At 52.8% G+C, this 23,517-nt stretch overlaps 2 protein-coding genes across 7 annotated transcripts; both read left to right on the top strand.

Annotated features, from left to right (window-relative positions):
* The first annotated feature begins 952 nt into the window (after nt 1-952).
* Nucleotides 953-9,485, top strand: KLK6 (kallikrein related peptidase 6). 4 transcript variants are annotated; one of them, XM_043899982.1, is made up of 7 exons: nt 953-1,078; nt 1,709-1,882; nt 2,249-2,296; nt 2,934-3,090; nt 5,884-6,131; nt 7,576-7,712; nt 8,821-9,485. In XM_043899982.1, the coding sequence occupies exons 3-7, from the start codon at nt 2,251-2,253 to the stop codon at nt 8,971-8,973; spliced, it is 741 nt and encodes a 246-aa protein (XP_043755917.1). In that variant the 5' UTR covers nt 953-1,078; nt 1,709-1,882; nt 2,249-2,250; the 3' UTR covers nt 8,974-9,485. The 4 variants fall into 4 exon arrangements, with proteins under 4 accessions (XP_043755917.1, XP_043755915.1, XP_043755918.1 ...); XM_043899980.1 differs by having other exon boundaries at nt 965-1,078; nt 1,729-1,882; XM_043899983.1 differs by lacking the exon at nt 953-1,078 and having other exon boundaries at nt 1,580-1,871.
* A 2,368-nt stretch (nt 9,486-11,853) lies between these two features.
* On the top strand, nt 11,854-22,693 carry KLK5 (kallikrein related peptidase 5). 3 transcript variants are annotated; one of them, XM_043899946.1, is made up of 7 exons: nt 11,854-12,304; nt 12,460-12,586; nt 12,879-12,962; nt 15,498-15,759; nt 16,732-16,988; nt 17,122-17,255; nt 22,185-22,693. In XM_043899946.1, exons 3-7 carry the CDS (start codon nt 12,890-12,892, stop codon nt 22,338-22,340), a joined length of 882 nt encoding a protein of 293 aa, XP_043755881.1. In that variant the 5' UTR covers nt 11,854-12,304; nt 12,460-12,586; nt 12,879-12,889; the 3' UTR covers nt 22,341-22,693. The 3 variants fall into 3 exon arrangements, with proteins under 3 accessions (XP_043755881.1, XP_043755879.1, XP_043755880.1); XM_043899944.1 differs by having other exon boundaries at nt 12,449-12,586; XM_043899945.1 differs by having other exon boundaries at nt 12,431-12,586.
* Nucleotides 22,694-23,517: the final 824 nt, after the last annotated feature.

Below are 23,517 nucleotides of genomic sequence, written 5' to 3'. Positions count from 1 at the left end.
AAAGGTGGTGACAATTCGATTTAATGCAAGAATTAAATGTTAACCTGTACTGCCAGGCCCACGCTGGTTGCTGAGGTAGACATTATTCATATCAGTTGGACTTATTACCCAATGACTTTCCCAAAAGCTTCCATTTTTCATCCCACCCGTTCCATCTGATCACCACACCCATTTCCTGCCACGCGGCCACACACACCCTCAGGCTCCAGCTCATCACCAGTCAGTTGCTTCCCCACCTGGGCCAGACCCTTGAACTACCCCCATTCTCCTCCTGATTGCAAGCTCAAGTTCAAAGACACCTCTTCAAATCTTCCCTGGATGCCTCCATGGCTTCCTGAATCCCCATTACTCATCACATTCCCACGTGGCTACCCAGTGTTCCTGCATCCCTGCCTATTTCCAGGTCTCATGCTGATTTCCATATCGATGTGAAATCTTCAAGTCCTGAAGTCCCCCTGGGTCCCACTAGCTCCCCTGGGGCTCCCACCTCCAGGTCGCCCCTTCTCCAGGAGTTAACACCCCTCTGTGGGTACACATGCTTCTCCTGGCAATGCAGGGGGAAGCTAGGAGAGGTAAGAAGAGAGATTTAGAGTGTCAGTGGAGACACGGAAAATCAAGGGGGAAAGACGGCGATCAGAGAAAAAGATAGGATGCTGAGACAGAAGCAGACAGAGAAAAAGAGATGGAGGCCCCGCCACCACCGCCAGGGAGAGAGATGGACAGAGACACGGAAGAGGGGGACCGGGAGGGTCAAGGGCCCCGGTATCCGGCCAGAGGTGGATGGACAATCACAGCACAGTCGGAGAGGGACAAAGGGAAGTTATTGATGAAGCCGCCCGTCCGCCTGCCCGGAAGAGAGCTTGAGAAATGGAGGTGCCAGGAGCATGGCACGGGGTGCTGGGGGCGGACAAAGCCCGATTGTTCCAAGGCCCTTTCCCCATAGCGCCTGGCTCTGCACCCCAGCCTGGGGCCGGGGTGGGGACCGGCTTGGTGACACACACTCTCTTGCTGGTCGGCTTGCTCTGTCTTGTGGGGACACGGAGGCTCTTGAACACCCACAGAGGCGACTTCAGGGCAGGTGCGTGAATCACCCCAACCTCGCTGAACCCTTGCCGCCTGGTGGCCTGTACCCCGGGGCACTGACGGCCCGCAGGCCCCAGAGCACTCACAGGAGTGGTGGGAGTCCTGGAGGCCTGGGGTACTGCATGCTTACCTGGGACGCAGGCCTTCTGGGGTGCTCCCACCCTGTTGTGCTCGAGGACCTGGAAGTCTAGGAACTGAGGACAAGCTCCTGCCCTTCCTGCCTTTAGGTCCAGGTGTGCAGACTTCCAGCCCCTTTCTCCTTGGAGGTCCAGAATTCTCAGCCCCCAGCCCCTCCTTCCTCGACCCGGGAGTCGGGGAGTCGCCCCCCTGGTGCACTCAGGAAACTGCACCCCCTTCCCTTGACGCTGGGATCAGGGGTCAGCAGAAGCAGAGCTGTGGGGGTGGGAGGAATGCGCGTGGGAGGCCCGGGGAAGGAGGAAAGGGCGGGGCGGCCTCCTGCTCCAGGGGCCCGGGGAGGCAGGGGTTAAAAGGAAGCATGGGAGCATCTGAGGACAGGACGGGCCTCTTGCAGGCAGGCCAGGGCGCTGGGGTGTCTGTCTGCCAGGCCCTGGGTGCCCACGTTCTCTGTTTTCAGCCCTCTACCTCTGCCTGCCTCTGCTTTCAGCGTGCCTTCTCTCTACCCAGCTCCCTGCACCTCTGACTCTCTCCGTCTCCTCGTCCATTCATCCGCTGGGGACACCTACTGTCCCTGCCCCCAACCCAAGAACCGGCCCATCCCACCCTCCCACCCCCCGCAGCTGGCCCCCGCAGAAGCCCCAGGTGTGGAGGTGAGTTTCAGGTAAGCTCAGAGCCAAGGGGAGGGGGAGACACCCCAGGGCAAGGGAAGAACGTCAGGGGCCCTCCGTCCTGTTACTGAGCAGGCAAACTAGAGCCAAGAGGAGAAAAAAGAACGAGTGTAGAAGCATCAGGAGAAGGGCAGGGTGAACAGCAGGTTCTGGGGCCTCGCTGGCACCCCCGCCTTCGTGGGACCCTCAGATGGAAGGCGTGGGTTGGGAAGGTAAGAAACCGGGAGGCTACATGGGAAGGATGGAAGCCAAGGGTCAGGAGAGCATAGCCAGCCGGGGAGGATGGGGAGGATGGGGAGGGAGGAGCCTGGGCGAACTCGGAGGCTGGGACTAATGCAGCATTTGGCTTCCCTTCTCAGGAATGGCCGTGAAGATGCTGGTCATAGCACTGGTTCTGGGCGCTGCAGGTGGGCAAAAGGGCAGTGACGTGAGGGAGTCACTTTGGGCAGGGGGTGGAGGGTTGTTGATGGGGAAGAGAATGGAATTGGGGATGGGGACACATATGGCAATGCCGGGGAGGAGGTTTAGAATGAGGAAGACATCGGGGAGTTTAAGTTAGGGATGAGGGATGCAGGTGGGGGAGGGGTGGGAGGTGGGCTTCAAGATGTGGAAGAGGTTGAGGTTGGTTTGGGACATGGGGAAATTGGTCGGAGGTGGGTTTAAAGATGGGCTTCCCAGGAGGCCGCTAGTGGCGGAGAACTCGCCTGCCAATGCAGGTGACATAAGAGACACAGTTTCAATCCCTGGGTCAGGGAGACCCGCCAATGGAAGAGGGCAGCGCAACCCACTCCAGTATTCTCACCTGGAGAATCCCAAGGACAGAGGAGCCTGGTACACTGTAGTCCATGGGGCTGCAAAGAGTCAGACACGGCTGAAGCGACTTAGCAGGCACACACAGGTTTAAAGACAGGAAAGTTTAGGGATGGGTTTGGCTCTGGCGGTGGGGATGGAGATGAAGCTGATGGTCAAGGCAGCAATGGGGTTCAGCTTGGGGGGTGTAGCTGACACCTCCAGACCTCCCCACTCACTCAGAGCCTCCCTCAGCCCAAGCGGAGGAGCAGAACAAGGTGCTCCACGGTGGGCCCTGTGAGCAGACGTCTCACCCCTATCAAGCTGCCCTCTACACGTCGGGCCACTTGCTCTGCGGAGGCGTCCTCATTCACCCGCTGTGGGTCCTCACCGCTGCCCACTGCAAAAAACCGTGAGTATCCTCGCTGCCGTTAGACCCTGCGGAGTTCCTGCAGAATTGCATGACTCCCACGTCATGACACCGTCTTGATAACCAGGCTCAACTGGCCGGTATTTAATTGAGTACAGTATCCGTGCCAGGCAGTGTTTGGGGCCCCGGGGGGGTACAGCAGTGAGGAAAACAAGCAAAACTGCTGCTTTAATAAACCGGCCTTCTAAATGGGGAAGGAAGACCTTACAGGGCCCTGTAGGGAGGGGTGGATTTAACTCCAAGTGCAGGGGGAAGCACCCTGGAAAGAGCTGCCGCCGGGGGTGGCGCTAGTGGTAAAGAACCCGCCTGCCACAGGAGACATAAGAGACACGGGTTTGATCCCTGGGTCGGAAAGATCCCCTGGAGAAGGAAATGTCAACTCATTCCAGTATTCATTCCTGGAGAATCCCATGGACGGAGGAGCCTGGCGGGCTACAGTCCGTGAAGTCGCAAGAGTCAGACACGACTTAGCAACTAAACAACCACAGGTCCAGGACCAATCCTCAGAGCGCTAATAACCAGTAGTTAGAGGAACAGCAGACTCCATGTTTTTCAGTGCTAACTATGGGCCACGTGTCTAGTTAGGCACATGGAATCCCGCACAGTGAAAGAAAGAAAGAAAGAAATTGAAGTCGCTCAGTCGTGTCTGACTCTTTGCAACCCCATGGACTGTAGCCTACCAGGCTCTTCCGTCCACGGAATTTTCCAGGCAAGAATACTGGTGTGGATTGCCTTTTCCTTCTCCAGGGGATCTTCCCGACCCAGGGATCGAACCCGAGTCTCTCGGATTGCAGGCATCTAAGCCACCAGCGAAGCCCAGTAACAGACTTTTTAGACCCATTTTGCAAATGTAGAGGCTGAAGCTCAGAGGAGTAACAAGTGATAAACCAAGAGGTGTCGTGTCCCAGTGGGGTCAAGGGGAGACCTCAGCAGAGGTCTTGTCTTGCAGGGTCAAGGACTCAAGGACCTCCAGGGTGGTCTCCCCCAAACACGGGGAAACCTGGCATCGCTCTCACCATCCTCATTCATTCGTTCAGTGCACATTGACCAGGGGAAATCACAAATGCTAGATTTGAGCTGGGCCGTGTGGACTCAGCAAAGATGGAGACTGCTGCCCAGAGTATCTGCCCTTTGGGACACAGGAGTAGAAAGGCACCAGAAGACAGTTGTTGAATCCTTGGCGGGGGGGGGGGGGGGGGGGCGGGGGGGGAATATAACCACAAATTACTCTTAAGTCCAATGAAAGGAAAAAACAGGAGTGGCTCCATGAGAGAAAAGAACAGAAGTTCCTGCTTTAGATGGAAGAGGGTTAGGACTTTCTGATGAGATGAAATTTAAGCTGAGGCACGGACAAAGAATGAGAAAGGGAAACCAAATGAAGAAGCAGGCTGAGCATCCAGGGCAGAGGAAATACACGGCCCAAAAAGCTGAGGTGGGAAGAGTCTGAAGAATTCTAAGGAAAATTACTGGCTCACTGAGGGTCAGAGAATAGTGGGATTAGGCACTTGAGCTTTATTTCGAGGGTAATAGGGAGCTACAGAAAGTTTCTGAGCAAGGGAGCAACACTTTGATCCATTTCACAAATATTTATTCAATGTCTGTCATAGGCCAGACACTGGTCTAGCTGCTAAGGAGGAGGTACCTGACTAAAACAAAAATCTCATCTTTTTTAAAATAATATTTGTTTCTTTATTTTTGGCCGTACTGAGTCCTCATTGCTGCTCAAGTGAGAGCTACTTTCTAGCTGCGGTGGGAAGGCTTCTCATTGCGATAAGTCTTCTTGTTGCAGAGCACAGTCTGTTGCGCGTGAGGGCTTCAGATGTTAGTCGTGGCTGTGGGCTCAGTAGCTGTGCTGCATGGGCTTGGTTGCTCCATAGCATGTGGAATCTTCCCAGACCAGGGATCGAACCCGTGTCCCCTGCATTGGCAGATGAATTCTTAATCACTGGACCACCAGGGAAGTCTGAATATTTGCACTGTGATTGAGTCTCCAGGGAAGGCCGCACTGAGAAGGTGACATTTGAAGGAGGTGAGGGAGTGAGGCATGCAGGTATTTGGGAGAAAGAGTTTCTGGCAGGTGGAACAACCAGTGCAAAGGTCCTGGGGTGAGAGGATGACTGTTGAGTTCAAGGAAAGACCAGGAAGCCTGTGTGGCTGGAGCAGAAAGAGAAGCAGAGTGGGACACAGTGGATGGATAATGGGGACAGATTGTACAGAACCTTATGGACCACAGTGGGATTTTTGGCCTTTACTCTGAGCAAAATGGGAGTCATGGGAGGGTGCTGACACAGGGAATACAAGGCTGGCTTATATTGTTAAAACCGTCCTGGCTGCTTTGTGGAAGACAGACTTGACAGGACCAAAGGGAGAAATCAGGAGTCCAATGAGGCTGCAGTCCAGGTAAAGAGGTTACGGTGGGTAATTAGCCTCCAACTAATAAAAAAATTTAAAAAAAAAAAGAGGTTACGGTGGCTCAGACCAAGATGGTAGCAGTGGGGGAGGAGAGAAGTGGTAAGATTCTGGATATGCTTTGGAGAGACAAAAGGATTTCTGGACACCTTAGATACGAAGCAACACATAAAAGGTTGAGAATAGCCTCCGGGATTATTCTGAAAGGACGGAGTTGTCATTTGCTGAGCTGGGAAGATGGTGAGGCCAGCAGCAGGCCAGATGGTTCGTAGCACCAGGCTACCCCATCTCCCACTGTAGGCCCCTCCAGAGTCTCAGCTGCAGTCCAAAGGGCTCCAGGTGAGACCTCACCCTTTCCTTTCCCAGGAATCTGCAGGTCTACCTGGGGAAGCACAACCTTCAGCAAAGGGAGTTTTTCCAGGAGGAGAGCTCTGTCGTCCGGACAGTGGTCCACCCAGGCTACAACGCCGCCACCCACGACCAGGACATCATGCTACTGCGTCTGTCACGGCCGGCCAGGTTCTCTGAACACATCCAGCCTCTGGCCCTGGAAAGAGACTGCTCAGCCAACCACACCAGCTGCCACATCCTAGGCTGGGGCAAGATGGCAGACGGTCAGTAGGGGGAGAACGATGCGGGTGACCCGTCATCGCTGGGTGGTGGGTCATGGCGGGGGGAGGTGGTTCATGATGAGAGTCAGCGGGAGAGTGAATCAGTGGGTGAAAGTTCAATGGGGAGGGAGGGCAAATACGAGAGCTGGGCTAATGAGTGAACAGCCGGCAAAGAGAGCAGACCAACAGCTGGTTGAAATGGAGTCGGGGGACATGACATGAAGGGTCAATGAGGAGGGAGGGTCACTGCAGAGATATCAATCAGGGAGGGGGCCAATTGTCAAAAAGGACGGATCAGGATACACAGATGATCAAGAAAGGATCAACGGAGGAGGGACTAATGGGAGAAGAGAAATCAATAAAGCAGGGGAGCCAGCTGAAGGATGTGGATCAAGAAAGCGAACAGTGTAGAGAAAGCTGATGGTGGAAGAACCAATTGAGAAGAGTCAAAGGTCAAGAGGGGTCACTAGATAAAGGACTAGAGCAGAAATAAACCCAATAGATCAGCAGGAACCATGGAGGGTGGGCCTGTTAGTGAAGAGCCAAAAAAGAAGGGGGAATCAACAGGGGAGCACGAGGCCGTTTAGGAAAGAACCAATGAGGGGGCACAGCTTTGGATGAAGGGCCAGTAGGAAGGGAGAACCAATGAGGAAAGAAGGGACCAGTTAGAAAAGGCACAACAGTCAAGTGGTGCCCAATCAGGATGAGCCAATCAGGAAAGCAGGGTCCAGTGAAGGAGGAAGAGATATAACAGAGGAGTGACTAATAGAGGAAGGGAATACTGAAGAAGGTGGGGCCAATGGAAAAGTGACAAGTGGAGGCGGGACTTAAGAGAAAGCAGAAACCAATAGGAAATGAAGGCTGAACTGTGGCGTTGGAGAAGACTCTTGAGAGTCCCTTGGACTGCAAGGAGATCCAACCAGTCCATCCTAAGGGAGATCAGCCCTGAATATTCATCGGAAGGACTGATGCTGAAGCTGAAGCTCCTATACTTTCGCCATCTGATGTGAAGAACTGAATCACTAAAAAAGACCCTGATGCTGCGAAAGATTGAAGGCAGGAGAAGAAAGGGATGACAGAGGATGAGATGGTTGGATGGCATCGCTGACTCGATGGACATGGGTTTGAGCAAGCTCTGGGAGTTGGTGATGGACAGGCAAGCCTACTGTGCTGCAGTCCATGGGGTTGCTAAGAGTCAGACATGACTGAGCGACTAACCTGACTGAGAGAAGGGGTAATTGAGGAAGACAGTCCAATGGGAGGGAAGAGTGATGGAAAGAAGGACCAATCAGGAGTCAGGCAGTGGAAGTGGGTTTTGAGAATGAGTGACAAACAGGAATAAGGGGACCAGTGGGAAAAGGGGATCACTGAGGGGGGAGGATTTATAGATGGAGGATCAATGAGAAGGGCGGACTGTGACGTGATCATGGCCCATCTCTCTTTGCAGGTGAATACCCTAACACCATCCAGTGTGCGTACATCCACCTGGTGTCCCGCGAGGAGTGTGATCATGCCTACCCTGGCCAGATCACCCAAAACATGGTGTGTGCCGGGGACGAGAAGCACGGGAAGGATTCCTGCCAGGTGAGGACGTCGGGACCCATTGGCTACATGGCCAAGGACATAGACGGGCAGGAAGAGACAGACGCGTAGACCAAACGGAAGGGACAGACGCACATAGAGCCAGGTTGGGTGAGAATCAGAGGCAAGAAAAGAGAGAGAGAGATTCAATTTCATACACAGAAACAGACAGGGACAGGCAGAGACAGGAAGTGCAGAGACAGGATGGAGATGAAGAGATCAAGAAGCAGAGAGACACAGTCAGGAGGCAGATGGTGCCAGGAGACTGTCCCTCCTCCAACAGAGCCCCCACCAGTCCTGCTTGGAAGTAGCCAAGCTGTGCAGAAGGGGGACCCTAGCCAGGGAGCAAAGGGGCCCCATCCTCTCTCCCAAATACCTTTAACTTGGGTTCCTGCCACGTCGTCCATTGGATGTCTCCTTCCGATGCCCAAACTGACCCCTCTGCATCAGAGGATCTGCAGAGACCAGCCAAGAGGGAGAAAGAGGCAAAGCTAGAGAAAGGTGACGCCCAGTGAGCTGGATGCAGAGAAAGGGCAGGAAGAGAAGCCGCATTTCTGAGGCCGTCCATCCTCCCTTTAGAGATTTCTGTGTTTCTGAGTCTCCCTCAGTCTCTGTTCCCCTGACAGTGACTTTCTGTCTGTCTGTCTCTCTTTCTCTGTATGTGAGTCGTTCTCTCCATCTCTGAGTATCGTCCCCCCGTCTCTACATGTCTCTCTGTGTCTCCTTCTGTCTTTTTTTCTTTTTTTCAGAGTAGGTTTTTGAAATCATTTATTTGTTTATGGTTGCTGGGTCTTCGTTGGGGCTTTCTCTAGTTGCATTGAGCGGGGGCTGCTCTCTCCTTGTGGGCGGGCTTTTTCTTGAGGTGGCTTCTCTCGTCGTGGAGCAGGGACTCCGGGCACGTGGGCTTCAGGAGTTGCGGCGCGCAGGCTCACTCGTTGTGGCAGAGCCTTAGTGGCTCCATGGCACATGGACCCTTCCCAGAACAGGGCTCGCACCCACGTCCCCTGCACTGGCAGGCTGATTCACGGTCCACTGTACCCCCAGGGAAGTCGCCGTCTCTTTTTCTTTCTCCTGCGGGTCTGTCTGACTCTCTCCCCCTCTTCACCCACAGGGTGACTCCGGGGGTCCGCTGGTGTGTGGCGACCGCCTCCGAGGCCTTGTGTCGTGGGGTAACGTCCCCTGCGGCTCCAAGGAGAAGCCAGGCGTCTACACTGACGTCTGCAGATACGGTCACTGGATCCAAAGAGTCATTCAGGCCAACTGATCCTGACCTGTGACCTCCACCTCTTGACCTCTTCCCCCCCTGCTGCCCAGACCCGATCCTAATACTTAATAAAAAGCCATGACACCACAGTGCAAACCCTTCCTGATTCTACCCCAGCCCCACCCTCTCATCACTAGGTGTGACGGTGGACACGGGCTAAGGTCTTACCCCGGCTGCTAACAGAATACAAACAATTCCCTTCCAGTGATCTCTTCCTCCCCTGATGACCCCATGGGCTTAATTTCTTCCTACAGAGAAGTGGTCTCGTGTCTGGCCAAAGTCGAGTTGGGGGTCCCAGCTCCCCCACTTGCTCGCCATGTATCTACAGGAACTGCCTTCCTTCACTGTGTAGGTTTTCTCCTCTGTAAAAATGAGGATAAGAATCGTACATGTCTCATCAGGCAGTGGCTGTGGTGGGGGAGATTGAGGGTTGTAAATGTGTGAAACACAAGCAACAGTGCCTGGCACACCCACGTGAACAATAAAAGAGTGGATTTTATTATTCATGGTGCTTTCTGCCTCATCTGCCTCTCTAAAGCCCAGATAGCCTTAGTCCCCTTTCACAACCCAACTTGACCTTCCTCCCCAGCCCAGGGAGACCTCCCTGATTCCTCCACCTTATGCCAGCACTGCCCGAGGGTGGCTTTCTCCACTAAACTCCCCTTGTAGCAGCAAAGGCAGGGAGATGAGAGGGCTGGGAGGCCACTGTGTGTGGGTAAGAGTGGTGGGAGATAAGAGGAGAGGAGACCTCAGGGACCAGATCCCAAAGGACCTCAGACCCCAGGTTGGGAGTCTGGGGCTTCTCCTGAGGGCAATGGGGAGCCATGGAAGGGGTGTTAGCATGAGCAGCTCTGGGACCAGGTACAGGATGGACTGGAAGGGAAAGACCAGTGAGGGTGCAGGGAGAGATGATGTGGGGCTGAGCAGGGGCCGGGGTGGGAGGGCTGGAGAAGGGAGATTGGATTTGAGTACGCTGTATGGAGATGCTTGGGTCGGGGGCATTCTCAAGATGCTAATGACCTGTAGAAAAATTGGGGGAGGGGGGTGAGAACATCCGATGTGTCCTTGACATGGTAAATTATCCAGGATGGTGGAGGCCAGGGTTTGAGGCTGGAGAAGTGGGTGATGGGGCTGGGAATGTAGGTCAGTGGAGGATGGCACTGGGTCCTGAGTGCCAGGCTGAACAACTTGACCTTGATCCTGAGGGCCTTGAGAAAAAGGACAGGATAGGAGGCAGATATGTGAAAGATTGCACTGTAGTCCAGTTGAGGGGAGAGAAGGGGGTTGGGCAGGGAGGTGGAGAGGCCAGAGACGCTCCCCCCAAATGAGGGGAGCAGACAGGCAGAACTGGGTGAAGACCCAGGCTTGCATGTACCTTCTGGGGTTCTTCCACCACATGCACTGTGCACGATCCCATGCTGACGTACACGCCCTGTCCTCAGAAAGACCTTCCTGGCTTAGTCCCACTGCACGAGCCCTGAGAAAGACAAAAGGCCGTCTAAGCCAGCCATCCTCCCGGGAAGCTGAATGGAACAGTAAGTGACTCCCCAGAGAAAGGGAAACGAGGGTCCAACATGGGAGCTGAAGTTTGGAGCAGAAGTCAGGATTGGAGGGAGGGTCAGAAACCATGGTCCATTTGCTTCGCCAACATGAATGGCAACCTTAGTTTTACCCTGCAGAGTAGAAAGATGTCAGAAATTATCACAGAGTGGCCATTCCAGACTATCTCTCAATCCTAAAGATCTTTAGAGCTGAGAAAAAGTATACTTAGATGTCTCCAGAACCAAAGGCAGGTGAAATTTTACCAAGGCGAAATTTGAAATTAGCACAACATGGTAAATCAACTCTACTTCAATAATAAAATAAATTAAAATGCAAAAAAGAACTCCCCCAAACCAAACCAAACAAACAAAAACCTTCCTGGAATTTGGAATTAAAAAGGTGAGTTAGCTAAACTTAAAAGAAAGAAGTAGGATGCAGGATTTGTCACTTTAATGCATGAAATATTCATTGCAATAGGCAAAATAAGCCTCAGACTCTTATGTTTTGACTTTTTTTTCCCCCTACACACTGAAACCAGCCTCGGGGCTCTAAATCCTCCCAGTCAACGGGTTCTGAATTATAGAGGTGAGCAAGACAGCTCAGGTTTTGCCCTCAAGGAACATGAGCTCTGCAAAAGCAGCATCTCCAGACGTCATTGTCTGTTTTTGCTCACAGACAGACCTGAGTTGGCACACAGTAGGTGCTCATTAAATAGGTGTCGGATGAGTCCTTGGCTCTCACATCCTAGTAGAGACAGAGACTTGGAGAGACAGTTAAAGATGGATGCAGAGAGCTGGGGGCAGACAAAAGAAGAGCCTGGATGGTAAGGGGTCAGGAGAGGCAGGCCCGGATGGCCCGGAACCAGGGAGGGAGGAGGCACCCTTTGGGTTCCCCACCCAGCGCCCCATTTCCCAAGGGGCCAGGAGCCACCCATCCCTTCTCCCAGCCTCTTGGCTTCCTGCCCCATTGGCAGGTGGCCCTGCCCAACTCTCGCCCACACCTGGCTGTGCCCGACAGTGTGTGGAAGGCACCTGCGGGGACCCCTAGACTGGATCCCTGCCCCTTTCTGCCCCCAAGGCACCAGGTCCTGGATGCGGGTCAGGAGGAGGTGTTGAGGAGGCCCCTCGGCAACGTGGCCAGAGTCTTCCTGGCCCCAAATGGACAGTGAGGGAGACAGAGGGACTGAGAGATGCAGAGATACAGGCACTCGGTGACAGAGAGAGAGGGGGAAGGAAGAAGAAGGGGAAGAAGAAGACGAGGAAGACAGAAATAGAGATAGGAGACAGGGAAGGGTAGACTCAGAAAAGAGACAGGTAACAGAAAAGATACAGAGAGAGACCCAGGGTGTGGAGAAAGAGAGGTTAATTAAGAAGCACAGAAACACACAAGAGGGCATGAACAAACTTTGGAGGTGATGGATACATTTGTTATCCTGGTTGGGGTGATGGTTGGATGAATGTGGGTCAGAACGCATCACGTTGTACATACTGAACATGAGCATTTTACTGTAGCTCGGTCATACCTCAATAAAGCCGTACAAAATAAAGAAGAAAGAGACACTGGCTGGGCGCCTTAATACTGAAAGAGACTCAAAGATTCCAAGGCAAGCGGAACAGAGAGAACTAGAGCAGAGGGAGGAGGGCAGGGCAGGCCGAACGAGTGAAGGCGCAGGGAAGACGGAAAACCCGAGCCCAGCGCGCCTCGGAGGAGGGGAGGCGCTGGGTTTGAGGCTCTGGGAGGCCCCGGGGCCAGAACTCTGGAGACCCTTCCCCATCCCGGGGCCAGGGAGGTAGGGAGTGGCTTTTGGGACTGGGTGGGGGGTGCTCTGGGGGCGGAGGTGGGGGGAAGCCCGGAGGAGTGGTTGCTAAAGCCCGGTAGGGCGCCTCACTACCCGGGAATGCGCCCCGGGGATCAGTGGGTGGTTATAACCCAGGCCGGTGCCAGGAGCCGAGGAGGAGGAGGAGGAGGAGGTGGCGGCTGCAGGACCACGGCGGCGGCGGCGGCGGCGGCCTGAGAGTCTGCGGCTGAGCGCGGAGCCGGGTCCCCACCTCCCACCTGGGGGACGCAGCAGGTGAGCCCTGGGGAGGGGCGAAGGGACGCAGAGACGGCTCCGTGTGGGCTCTGGTCTGGGAAGGACGCTTGCGGGTCCTCTCTCCATCTCATCTCCATCCTCGCTCGAAGACCAGAGATGGGAGGATGCTGCGAAGTACTAGAATTTCCCCCGAGCCTCAACTCAGCGCTCTGGGTGGACCACGTGCTCACGGCCCCTCTCTGCTCTTAGCAACAGGGGATGGAAGGAGATGGGGGTGGGATAAGTGGTCCCAGAATCACCTGCCTACCCTCTTCTCCCCCACCTCTATCAGGTGCAAAGACCATGGCCACGGGAGGAGCCGCCTGGTCCTGGATGGCCTGTACCCTAATCGCAGCCTTGATTCTGGGGGCGACAGGTAACCAGGACCCTAGTGTGTCCACATAGGCCAGCCGTGCGGGGCGGGGGGGAGCTGTCAGGGACTCTATGACCCAGGGGGACCCCGTGTGACTAGTTATGGCCCCAAGGTTGGGTGAATGCAAATCTGCATTTGTGATTGTGTGTGGCAGTGGGACCGCTATGTATGTGAGCATGTGTGTGTGAGTGTGAGTGTGTGGTGCCTTTTCCCATATCAAGTGACTATCTGTGACAGGTGGGACTACCCTTTGAGACTGTACGTGTGATCGTGTGACTGAGTGTGTGTGCATCTAAGATGGTGTGTGTGTCTCAGTGACTGTGTGGGTGGCGGTGTGTGTGCTGTGAGTGCTATTGTGTGTGTGGCTGTGTGTGGCTGTTCTGCTGGGTGTATGGATGCCGGCTGGTTTCTGTCCCTGGGTCACAGGATTGAGTCTGACAAAAGTGCTTGGCGCCATGAAAATGTGTGGCTAGGTGCCTTCAGGTAGCCATTTGTGACTGTGTGATTGTGGCTGGGTGCGACGTTATGGGTGGTTATGGGTGGCTCTCTTTGTGACAGCTACAGATATTGCTCACTAGTTTGACAGCAAGGAGATCAAACCAGTCGATCTTAGGGGAAATCAACCCAGAAACACTCATTGGAAGGACTGATGCTGAAGCTGAAGCTCCAGTATTTTGGTCACCTGATGCGAAGAGCCAATTCATTGGAAAAGACACTGATGTTGGGAAAGACTGAGGGCAGGAGGAGAAGGGGATGACAGGGGATGAGATGGCTGGATGGCACCACTGATGCAATGGACATGAACTTGGGCAAACTTCAGGAGAGGGTGAGAGACAGGGAGGCCTGGCGTGCTGCAGCCCGTAGGGTCACAAAGAGTCAGACACAATTGAGCGACTGAATAACAACTCTGTGTGGTTGGTTGAGGCTTTGTGTATGGGTAACTGTGTGTGGTCGTGTGTTCGGAGGATCTAGCTCCCTGACTGTGGATAGAACCTGGGCCCCCTGCATCGAGAGCTCGGAGTCTTAGCTGCTGGACCACCAGGGAAGTCCCATGACTGCGTATTTGTAGGGGTTGTATGTGTGACCACTCAGTGGTGTGTGTGAAGTTCCCATCCCTCCCACGACAGCAGAGTGTGTGGAAGAGGCTGTCACCACGAGACAGTGAATGAGGCTGGGTGACTTGCCCTGTGTCATGCTTGGTCCACAGAGTCTATCTAACCTTGTCACTACGCTATCGTGCTGTGTGCAGAAGTGAGGGGCAGTCTCTACACGTCCGTGCCCATGTCACTAAGATACTGTGTGGGGGGGAGTGAGATCATGTCAGTTCAGTTCAGTCACTCAGTTGTGTTCGACTCTTTGTAACCCCATGGACTGCAGCACACCTGGCTTCCCTGTCCATCACCAATTCCCGGAACTTACTCAAACTCATGTCCATCAAGTCGGTGATGCCATCCAACCATTTCATCCTCTGCCATCCCCTTCTCCTCCCACCTTCAATGTTTCCCAGCATCAGGGTCTTTTCCAATAAGTCAGTTCTTCACAGCAGGTGGCCAACATATAGGAGCTTCAGCTTTAGCATCAGTCCTTCCGATGAATATTCAGGACTGATCTCCTTTAGGATGGACTGGTTGGATCTCCTTGCAGTCCAAGGGACTCTCAAGAGTCTTCTCCAACACCACAGTTCAAAAGCATCAGTTCTTTGGTGCTCAGCTTTCTTTATAGTCCAACTCCCACATCCATACATGACCACTGGAAAAGTGCCAGCCTCCCCCAAATAAGTGTACCTGGGCAGCGTGTGCGCCACGAGGCAGAGCTGTGTGTGGGGATGATACATGTCACTGGGTGTGTGCATGTCTGTGACAGCCGTCGTGTTCTTGGAGAGTGCGTGTAAATGAAGATGGTGCTTGTCTGGGTCTTTAGCAAGAACACAAACAAAGACGGGTTAACAGGCGATGGGAGAACCGGTGATGGAGGAAGGTATCTGGGTCCCTTTGTGCAGGTTTGTGTGAGGAAGAGGGGCTCACATTTGTGTTTTTGAATTCACAAAACAACTCTGATTTCCACCGCCCCATCCCAATGAACCCCTTCCCCCTCCCCCAGTCTGAGCACTTTTCCTAGTTCTGCCTCTTTTCCTCAACCATACCCCAAGTCCAGACTTTATCTACAGTCAGGGATCCTTGGGCTGTGCCCTTCCACCAAGAAAGGCCCCAGCTTCTTTGGGTTTACCTCTTTGGGCCAGGTTCCACCTCCGATCCTGGCCACAGTTCCTAGAACCCAGCCCTGGCCTCTTCTTCCAAAGTCAAGGCTCTTTATAGAATCGACTCCTCCGCGTGACTCTGGCCTTGGCCTTGCCCGGATCGATTTCAAGCCCCACCCACATCTCAGGCTCTGCCCACACAAGCCCAGACCCGGCTCTCTCGAAGGCTTGACTTCCCCACTTTTGGAAACTAGGCCCCACCCCTTAGGGCCCTAGCCCCGCCCCTCATCCGCTGACTGGCCCCGCCCCCGAGCTCCGTCCCGCCCACTTTCTGCCCCCAGACCCGGCTCTTGCAAACGATGTGGCTTCCTGCGACGACCCTTCTGCCATCGGGCCCTCTGAGAGCACCCGGGACCTCAGGCCTGGGGAGACGGAGGACACCCGGGCGGGTGAGGGCAGCAGCCGCATCGTGAATGGGACCAACTGCGAGAAGAACAGCCAGCCGTGGCAGGCTGCGCTGTTGCTGAGATTCAACAAGCTCTACTGCGGGGCTGTGCTGGTGCACCCGCAGTGGCTGCTCACGGCTGCCCACTGCCGCAAGCAGTGAGTGGGGGCTCCAAGAGGAGGGCTGGGGGGCTAGGGGAGGGGCATGGGGGGTCTGGTGAGGGTGGGATGGGGGCTGGGGGCTGGGCGTGGGGCGGTCTGGTGAGGGTGGGATGGGGACGGGGGAGCAGGAGGTGGTAGAGTTGGGGATGGGATTTAGAATGGAGCTGGGGAGGAGAGTGGGGAGGGGATGACGTCAGACTGGGAGGGGGTTGTGGTAGGGGATGGGAGTTAGGGATGAGCTGGATTTGAGGCTAGAAATGCAAGCCCTGGATGATTAGGAATGCAAGGCAGAAGACACAGGAGATGCGGGTTCTATCCCTGGGTAGGGAAAATCCCCTAGTGGAGAAAATGGCAACCCACTCCTGTATTCTTGCCTGGAGAATCCCATGGACAGAAGAGCCTGGTGGGCTACAGTCCATGGGGTTGCAAATAGTTGGACACAACTGAAGCGACTTCGCATGCATGGTTAGATGTGAGATTGAGGATGATTGTATTTGGGGTTGAGAATGCATTTGTTTATGGTTTTTGTGGGAGGCTTCCATTGTGGCTCAACTGGTAAAGAATCCGCCTGCAATGCGGGAGGCCTGGGTTTGATTCCTGGGTTGGGAAGACCCCCTGGAGAAGGGAAATGCCACCCATTCCAGTATTCTGTCCTGGAGAATCCCATGGACAGGGGAGCCTGGTGGGCTACAGTCCATGGGGTCGCAAAGAGTCAGACACGACTGAGCGACTTTAACTTCGCTTTGGGTGGGGAAAGGATTAGAGCTGGCGCTGGAGATGGGCTGGAGATGCATTTGCCATTGTGACTGGGGCAGGGTTAGGCAAAGGGCTGGAGGCAAAGATGGTGTCAGGGATGGGTTTGAGGATGGGGGTGAAAATGGGGTTGGGGGTAGGTTTGGCATGGGAGTTGGCATTGCATATGGGGGTCAGGCTCAGAGTCGGTGGGGTGATCAGCACTGTCTTCCTCAGATTTTTCAGAGTTCGTCTTGGCCACCACTCACTGTCACCCATGTATGAGTCTGGGCAGCAGCTGTTCCAGGGCATCAAATCCATTGCCCACCCCGGCTACTCCCACCCTGGCCACTCCAACGACCTCATGCTCATCAAACTGAACAAAAGGATCCGCGAGACTCCGTACGTCAGACCCATCAACATCGCCTCCTGTTGTCCTTCTGCTGGGACCAGCTGCCTGGTGTCTGGCTGGGGAACAACCAGCAGTCCCCAGGGTGAGTATCTGGGTCTCTCTCGATGCCCACCTATGTCTGCCTTCTCCCCTTCTCTGTCTCTGAGCACTCTGCCCCTCCCCTGTCTTCCTCCATCGCTCACCGCCTGCCCGGCCCTGCGGTCTCTCTGTTCCAGTTACCTTCCCCAAAGCCCTCCAGTGCCTGAACATCACGGTGCTGAGTGACGACCAGTGCAAGAAGGCCTATCCAAATCAAATAGATAACACCATGTTCTGCGCTGGGGACCAGGCGGGCAGAGACTCTTGCCAGGTAAGGCTGGAGACTTCTCCATTCATTCAGCTGATACACACGGAAATCAGCTATGTTCCTGGAACCTTGCTGCGTCCCGGGGACCCCGTGATGATCAAATCAGTGAGACCCTCTGTTCCCACAGAGCTCACATTCTGGAGCAATGCTTTCCAGTTAAAAATATCATGCAAGCCTTACGTGTAATTTTAAACACTCTGGTAATTACATGTAACTTCCTGGGCTTCCCTGATGGCTCAGACAGTGAAGAATCTGCGCCCGGTGCAGGAGACCCAGGTTTAATCCCTGGGTCGGGAAGATCCCTGGAGGAGGGCATGGCAACCCGCTGCAGTATTCTTGCCTGGAGACTCTCAAGGACAGAGGAGCCTGACAGGATACAGTCCATGGGGTCACAGAGAGTCAGACACAACTGACCAACTAACACTTTCACACACAGTTACATGTAAAAAAAAAAAAAAAAGTAAAAACAAACAGGTGAAATTAGCTATTTTAATAATATAGATGGCCCAGTGGTTGAGACTCTACCTTGCGTCGCAGGGAACATGGGTTTGATCCCTAGTTCGGGAAATAAACTCCCACATGCCGTGGGACAACTAAGCCCATGTGCTGCAATGAAGACCCAGCAAATAATAACGATAATGACAATAATAATAATAATAATGGTGACTCAGTGGTAAGAATGTGCCTGTCAACGAGGAGACAAAAGTTTGATCCCTGGGTGGGGAAGATCCCCTGGAGAAGGAAGTGGCAACCCACTCCAGTATTCCTGCCTGGAGAATCCCATGGACGGAGGAGCCTGGTGGGCTACCCCCTGGAGTCCATGGGGTCCCAAAGAGTCAGACATGACTGAGCCACTGAACACACACGTACAATAATAATATACCCTATTTAATCCCATGTATCCTAAGTACCACCATTTCAAAATGTAATTAATATGTAAGAATTAGGAATGAGATGTTTTACATCCTTTGATTCTCATAGTAAGTCTTTGAAAGCTAGTGTGGATGTTTTTCAATGGTTTTTCTTTCTCCTGTTTTTTTTTTTGTTTGTTTGTTTGCGCCAGTGTGTCCTTGTCCATTGACAGCATATCTCAGTCGGGGCTAGCTGTGTTTCAAGCGCTCGAGAACACCGTGTAGCTAGTAGCCACTGCGTTAGACAGCACTGGCCTCAAGGCAGAGATCAAGCCTGTGTGGTATGGACAGGCAGGGTGTGCCCTGAAAAAAGGTACCACATTTGAGGGGCCACCCTTCATACCACATACGTCACGTGTGTTCAGCTGCCCAGTCGTGTCTGACTCTTTGCGACCCCATAGACTGTAGCCTGCCAGGCTCCTCTGTCCATGGGTTTTCCCAGGCAAGAATCCTAGAGTGGGTTGCCACTCCCTCTTCCAGGGGATCTTCCCCACCCAGGGATCGAACCCGGGTCACCTGCATGGCAGGCAGATTCTTTACTGTCTGAGCACCAGGGAAGCCCCGATAAACATCACAGATTTGTCTTATTTATTTTGGCACTTTTCAGGCAAGTGCAGTCTTAAGAGTCTTATTCCCTCAAAATCTGTAGTGGGAAAGTTTTTTGACAAATTCTTATGAAACATCTCAAAAAAGGAAAATGGGAACTAGGGGTATTTTTTAAAAGGCGGTATTTAATAGACAGGATTGATCACAAAGTTGTTGGTGTAGTAAAAAGTTTAAAAAAAATCCAATGGACAAGAAACTGCACAAAGAGGGTAATTTCAGAAAGTGGTAAGGACCATGCAGAAAATAAAACATCGTTTTATGATAGCGAGTGATGGGGGAGCAATGTATGGAAGGGTGGTTGGAAGAATCTTGAAGAGGTGACATCTGAGCAGAGATTGAATGACACACAGGAGCCAGCCTTGCAGAAGTTTAGAGCAAGAAAAGCATGTGCAAAGGCCCTGTGGCAGGAAGGAGTTCTGCTGATTCAAAGAATAAAAAAAAAAGAGCCAGCATGTTTAGGGGACAGAGGTTGAGAGTGGAAGGATGAGTGGAACCCAGTGTTCAGCAAATATTTCTTGATTCCCAGGACACAGCTTCTTTATGTTCTCACGGGAGCTCTATTTGTTGAGGATGACAGAAATTAAACTGTTACAGCTCAGGACCCTTCCCTATATTTAGGTCCCCAAAGGCTCTGGATGTGTGCTAAGTTGCTTCATTCTAGTCTGACTCTTTGTGACCCCATGGACTGTAGCCTGCCAGGCTTCTCTGTCCATGGGACTCTCCAGGCAGAGAATAATGGAGTGGATTGCCATTTCCTTCTCCAGAGTATCTTGCCAACCCAGGGATCAAACCTGGATCTCTTGTCTCCTGCATTTGGCAGGTGGGTTCTTTATCACTAGCGCCACCTGGGAAACCCCACCTCCCTCCAAAGGGTCTGCTACTGCTGCTGCTAAGTCACTTCAGTCGTGTCCGACTCTGTGCGACCCCATCCCTGGGATTCTCCAGACAAGAACACTGGAGTGGGTTGCCATTTCCTTCTCCAATGCATAAAAGTGAAAAGTGAAAAGTGAAAGTGAAGTCGCTCAGTCATGTCTGACTCTTCTCGACCCCGTGGACTGCAGCCTACCAGGCTCCTCCGTCCGTGGGATTTTCCAGGCAAGAGTACTGGAGTGGGGTGCCATTGCCTTCTCCGTCCAAAGGGTCTAGAGGAATGTAAATTAACAAGCTCTCTGCTGGCAGGATGTATGCTCAGTAATATTTGTTAAGCTGTGGGCTCAGACAGCACTCCAGACCCATTCTGATGCCTGGGAAAAGCTCCCCTACCCCAAAAATCTTACAAATGTAACAATTGCAAAAACTTCCCAGGTCCACCAGCTTAATCTATGTTCCCAGTTAACACTGGAAGCACACACATCTGGATGGAGGGGTTTTTATGAGAAGAAAGCACATCTGATTCAGATAGCAAAATCTTTAAAAAAAAAAAAAAGCTTTTAATTTTGTATTGGAGTGGAACTGATTAACAATGTTGTAACAGTTCTAGGTGAACAGAGAAGGAACCCAGTCATACATACACATGTATCCATTCTCCCCCCAAACTCCTCTCCCATCCAGGCTACCACATGACATTGAATTCCACGTTCTCTACAGTAGGTCCTTCTTGGTTATCCATTTGAAATACAGCAGCATGTACATGTCCATCCCAAACTCCCTAACCATCCATTCCCCTTGGCAAGCCTAACTTGTTCTCTAAGCCTGTGAGTCTCTTTCTGTTTTGTAAATAAGATCATGTGTATCATTTCTTTTTAGATTCCACATAAAAGAGATGTTTCTCCTTCTCTCTCTGTCTTACTTCACTCAGTGTCCAGATGTCAACATAGTAAAATACGTAGTCTTTCTGTAGCCAAGGGTAGTACTTTGGTTGTTTTTTTTCCCCCTAAACCTCAAGTGGCTTTTTCATACCGGAATGCAGTCTGGGCGTGGCCACTAAAAGCAAAAAGTAATAACAATCATACTAATACTATAATAATAATAGGAGCTAATTAATTGCCAGACACTCTTTTTAAGTGGTTCAGAAGCATCAGCTCAATTAATCCATTTAACCATTATTATTAACTCTTTTACAGACAAGGAGCCAGGGCTCAGAGCAGTTAACTCACTGCCGAGTGAAAGGAACTCTGCAGGGATATTAAACAAGAGCGAACAAAAAAGAAGGAGAGAAATTAAACCATGAGAAAGTTGAAATTTAGTGATTGGGGCAGCAGAGGGTTTTTTGCCTGGAAAACAGCATCTGCATTGTAACACGAGAAGAAGCCAGGTCGGAGGGATTTTGCATAAACATAAACAAGAAGGGACAGGAAAAATGCCCAAGTATTATTACAGGAAGGGTCATTACAGGGAGCTAAGGGAATTAAGCAGAGGCAACCCAAATTAGTCAGCGAGAGCGATCCTCAATTCTGAACCCCCGGGGGACGTGTGGCGATGCCTGAAGATGTTTTTGGTGGTCTCAATGTGTCTGGGGAGGGAGGGAGCTCCTAGTGTGTAGTAGCTGGAGGGCTGCTGCTAAAGGTCTTATAATAAATGCACCGGACAGCCGCCCACAGCGGAGAACTGTCTGGTCCCAGTGGGTTCCCCAAGAATCCACTTGCCAGTGCAAAAGCCACTGGGGACACAGCTTCCATCCCTGAGTCAGGAAGGTCCCTTGGAGTAGGAAATAACAACCCACTCCAGTATTCTTGCTGGGAGACTCTCATGGACAGAGGAGCCTGGTGGGCTACAGTCCATGGGGTCGCAAAGAGTCAGACATGACTACATGAATGAGCGAGCGTGCAGACTGTTAGCAGTGCCAAGCTGAAAAAGCGTCACCCAGGGATTGATGACTGCTCCTCTGCAAAAGTGAGGTATATGTACAAGGCGGATTGGTGTCAAGGATGGGTGAAGAGTGAGGAAGGGAAAAGAAGGCGTATCCAGCAGGAGAAACTCAGTATTCCAAGGTTGGAGGGAAGAGGGAGAAAGAAATAGAAGGAAACACAGAGACAGGCATGAGGGAGACAGACAGAAAACAGGGTGGGGTTTGGGTAGAGAGGGACAGTGTCAGTGTGTGTCAGCGGCTCAGTCGTGTACGACTCTGAGACCCCGAGGACTGTAGCCCGCCAGGCTCCTCTGTCCATGGGATTCTCCAGGCAAGTATACTGGAGTGGGTGGCCATTCTCTTCTCCAGGGGATCTTCCTGATCCAGGTAATCAAACCCAGGTCTCCTGCATTGCAGGCGGATTCTATACCATCTGAGCCACTTGGGAAGCCCAGAGAGAGATAAAGGGGGTTCCTAAAAGGTGGACTTGGGGTGAAAGAGTAATATGCTCTCCATGTGTCTCTTTTTACCTGTGTCTCGCTCTCTGGTGTCTTCCTCATCTGTGTGACCCCCTCCCTTCATCTCCCCACATCGCTGCCTCTCTGTGCCTCCCTGTCTCCTCCACAGGGTGATTCCGGGGGCCCTGTGGTCTGCAATGGTTCCCTGCAGGGCCTCGTGTCCTGGGGAGACTTCCCCTGCGCCCAGCCCAACAGACCTGGCGTCTACACCAACCTCTGTCAGTTCACCAAGTGGATCCAGGACACTATCAAGTCCAATTCGTGACTCATTCCTGGACCCGGCATTCTGGACTCCCCTCATCCCCCCGATCCCCCCACAAGTCCCTACCTGTGCAGGGAGACCCTGACACTCCTTCCAGAACCCAGTTCCTTCTCTAAAATGTTGAGGTTGCTCATCTCTCCAGCGCGCCCCTCCACCTGTCTCCTGGAGTCAAGATCCCCCCTCCCTGGACCGTGGAGAGACCAGTCCTTCTGGTTGGATCCTGAAGACAGTTCCCGTAACACCCAGGGCAAAGGCTGCACCTCAGTCTCCCCAGCGCTTCCTTCTTCAGGTCCAGAGTCCACCTCTGCAGCTGTGACCCAGATTTGATCCCAGAAATAAAGCATCTGAGAAGGGGGCTTTTTGTGTGTATAGCCTCTTCCTTGAACGGTCGGGTGGCCAGGAACAAGTCACTGGCCCCTCTGCACTGCTGTTTGCTCTGTTGGATCATCATTGCAATTGCAAGAAACAGATTCCTTCGATCAGCTTTTCAATTTATTCACAAATGCTGATCAACTGATGATTTCCTGCCAGGAATGGGTCCGCATGCTGGGGATACTACAGCGGGCAGAACAGAAAAGATAGACAAACACATTTTATACTCTAATAAGTGTGTAAGTGATATGAATAAAAGGAGTACAGGGAATGGGGAAGAGAAGGAATGTTGGGAGAGGGGTGTGTTTATACCGGATGGTTGGAAGGGTGTGGGGGAGCAGTAGCCACCCCCACGCTCACCCCAAGGTGTCCACATCCTAATCCTTGGAATCTGTGAATATGTGACTTCATGTGTTTGTTAGTTGCTCAGTCGTGTCCAACTCTTTGCGACCCCATGGACTACAGCATACCAGGCTCCTATGGCCATGAGATTCTCCAAGCAAGGATACTGGAGTGGGTTGCCATTTTCTTCTTCAGGGGTTCTTCCCGACCCAGGGATCAAACCCCGGCCTCCCACATTGCGGGCAGGCTCTTCACTGTATCAGCCACCAGGGCAGCCCCATGACTTTCCATGGCAAAGGATGTTGCAGCTGTGACCAAATTAAGGATTTGAGAGGGAGAGGCCAATATAATCCAAAGGGCCCTTATACGAAGGAAGCAGGGTAGGGAGTTAAAATGAGAGAGAGACTGGACGATGCTATGCTGATGGGTTTGAAGATGAAGGAAGGGGCTGTGAGCCTAGGAATGC

Source organism: Cervus elaphus, chromosome 4 (assembly GCF_910594005.1).
Source record: "Cervus elaphus chromosome 4, mCerEla1.1, whole genome shotgun sequence".
NCBI lineage: Eukaryota > Metazoa > Chordata > Mammalia > Artiodactyla > Cervidae > Cervus > Cervus elaphus.
This window is presented reverse-complemented; position numbering and strand designations above follow the sequence as displayed.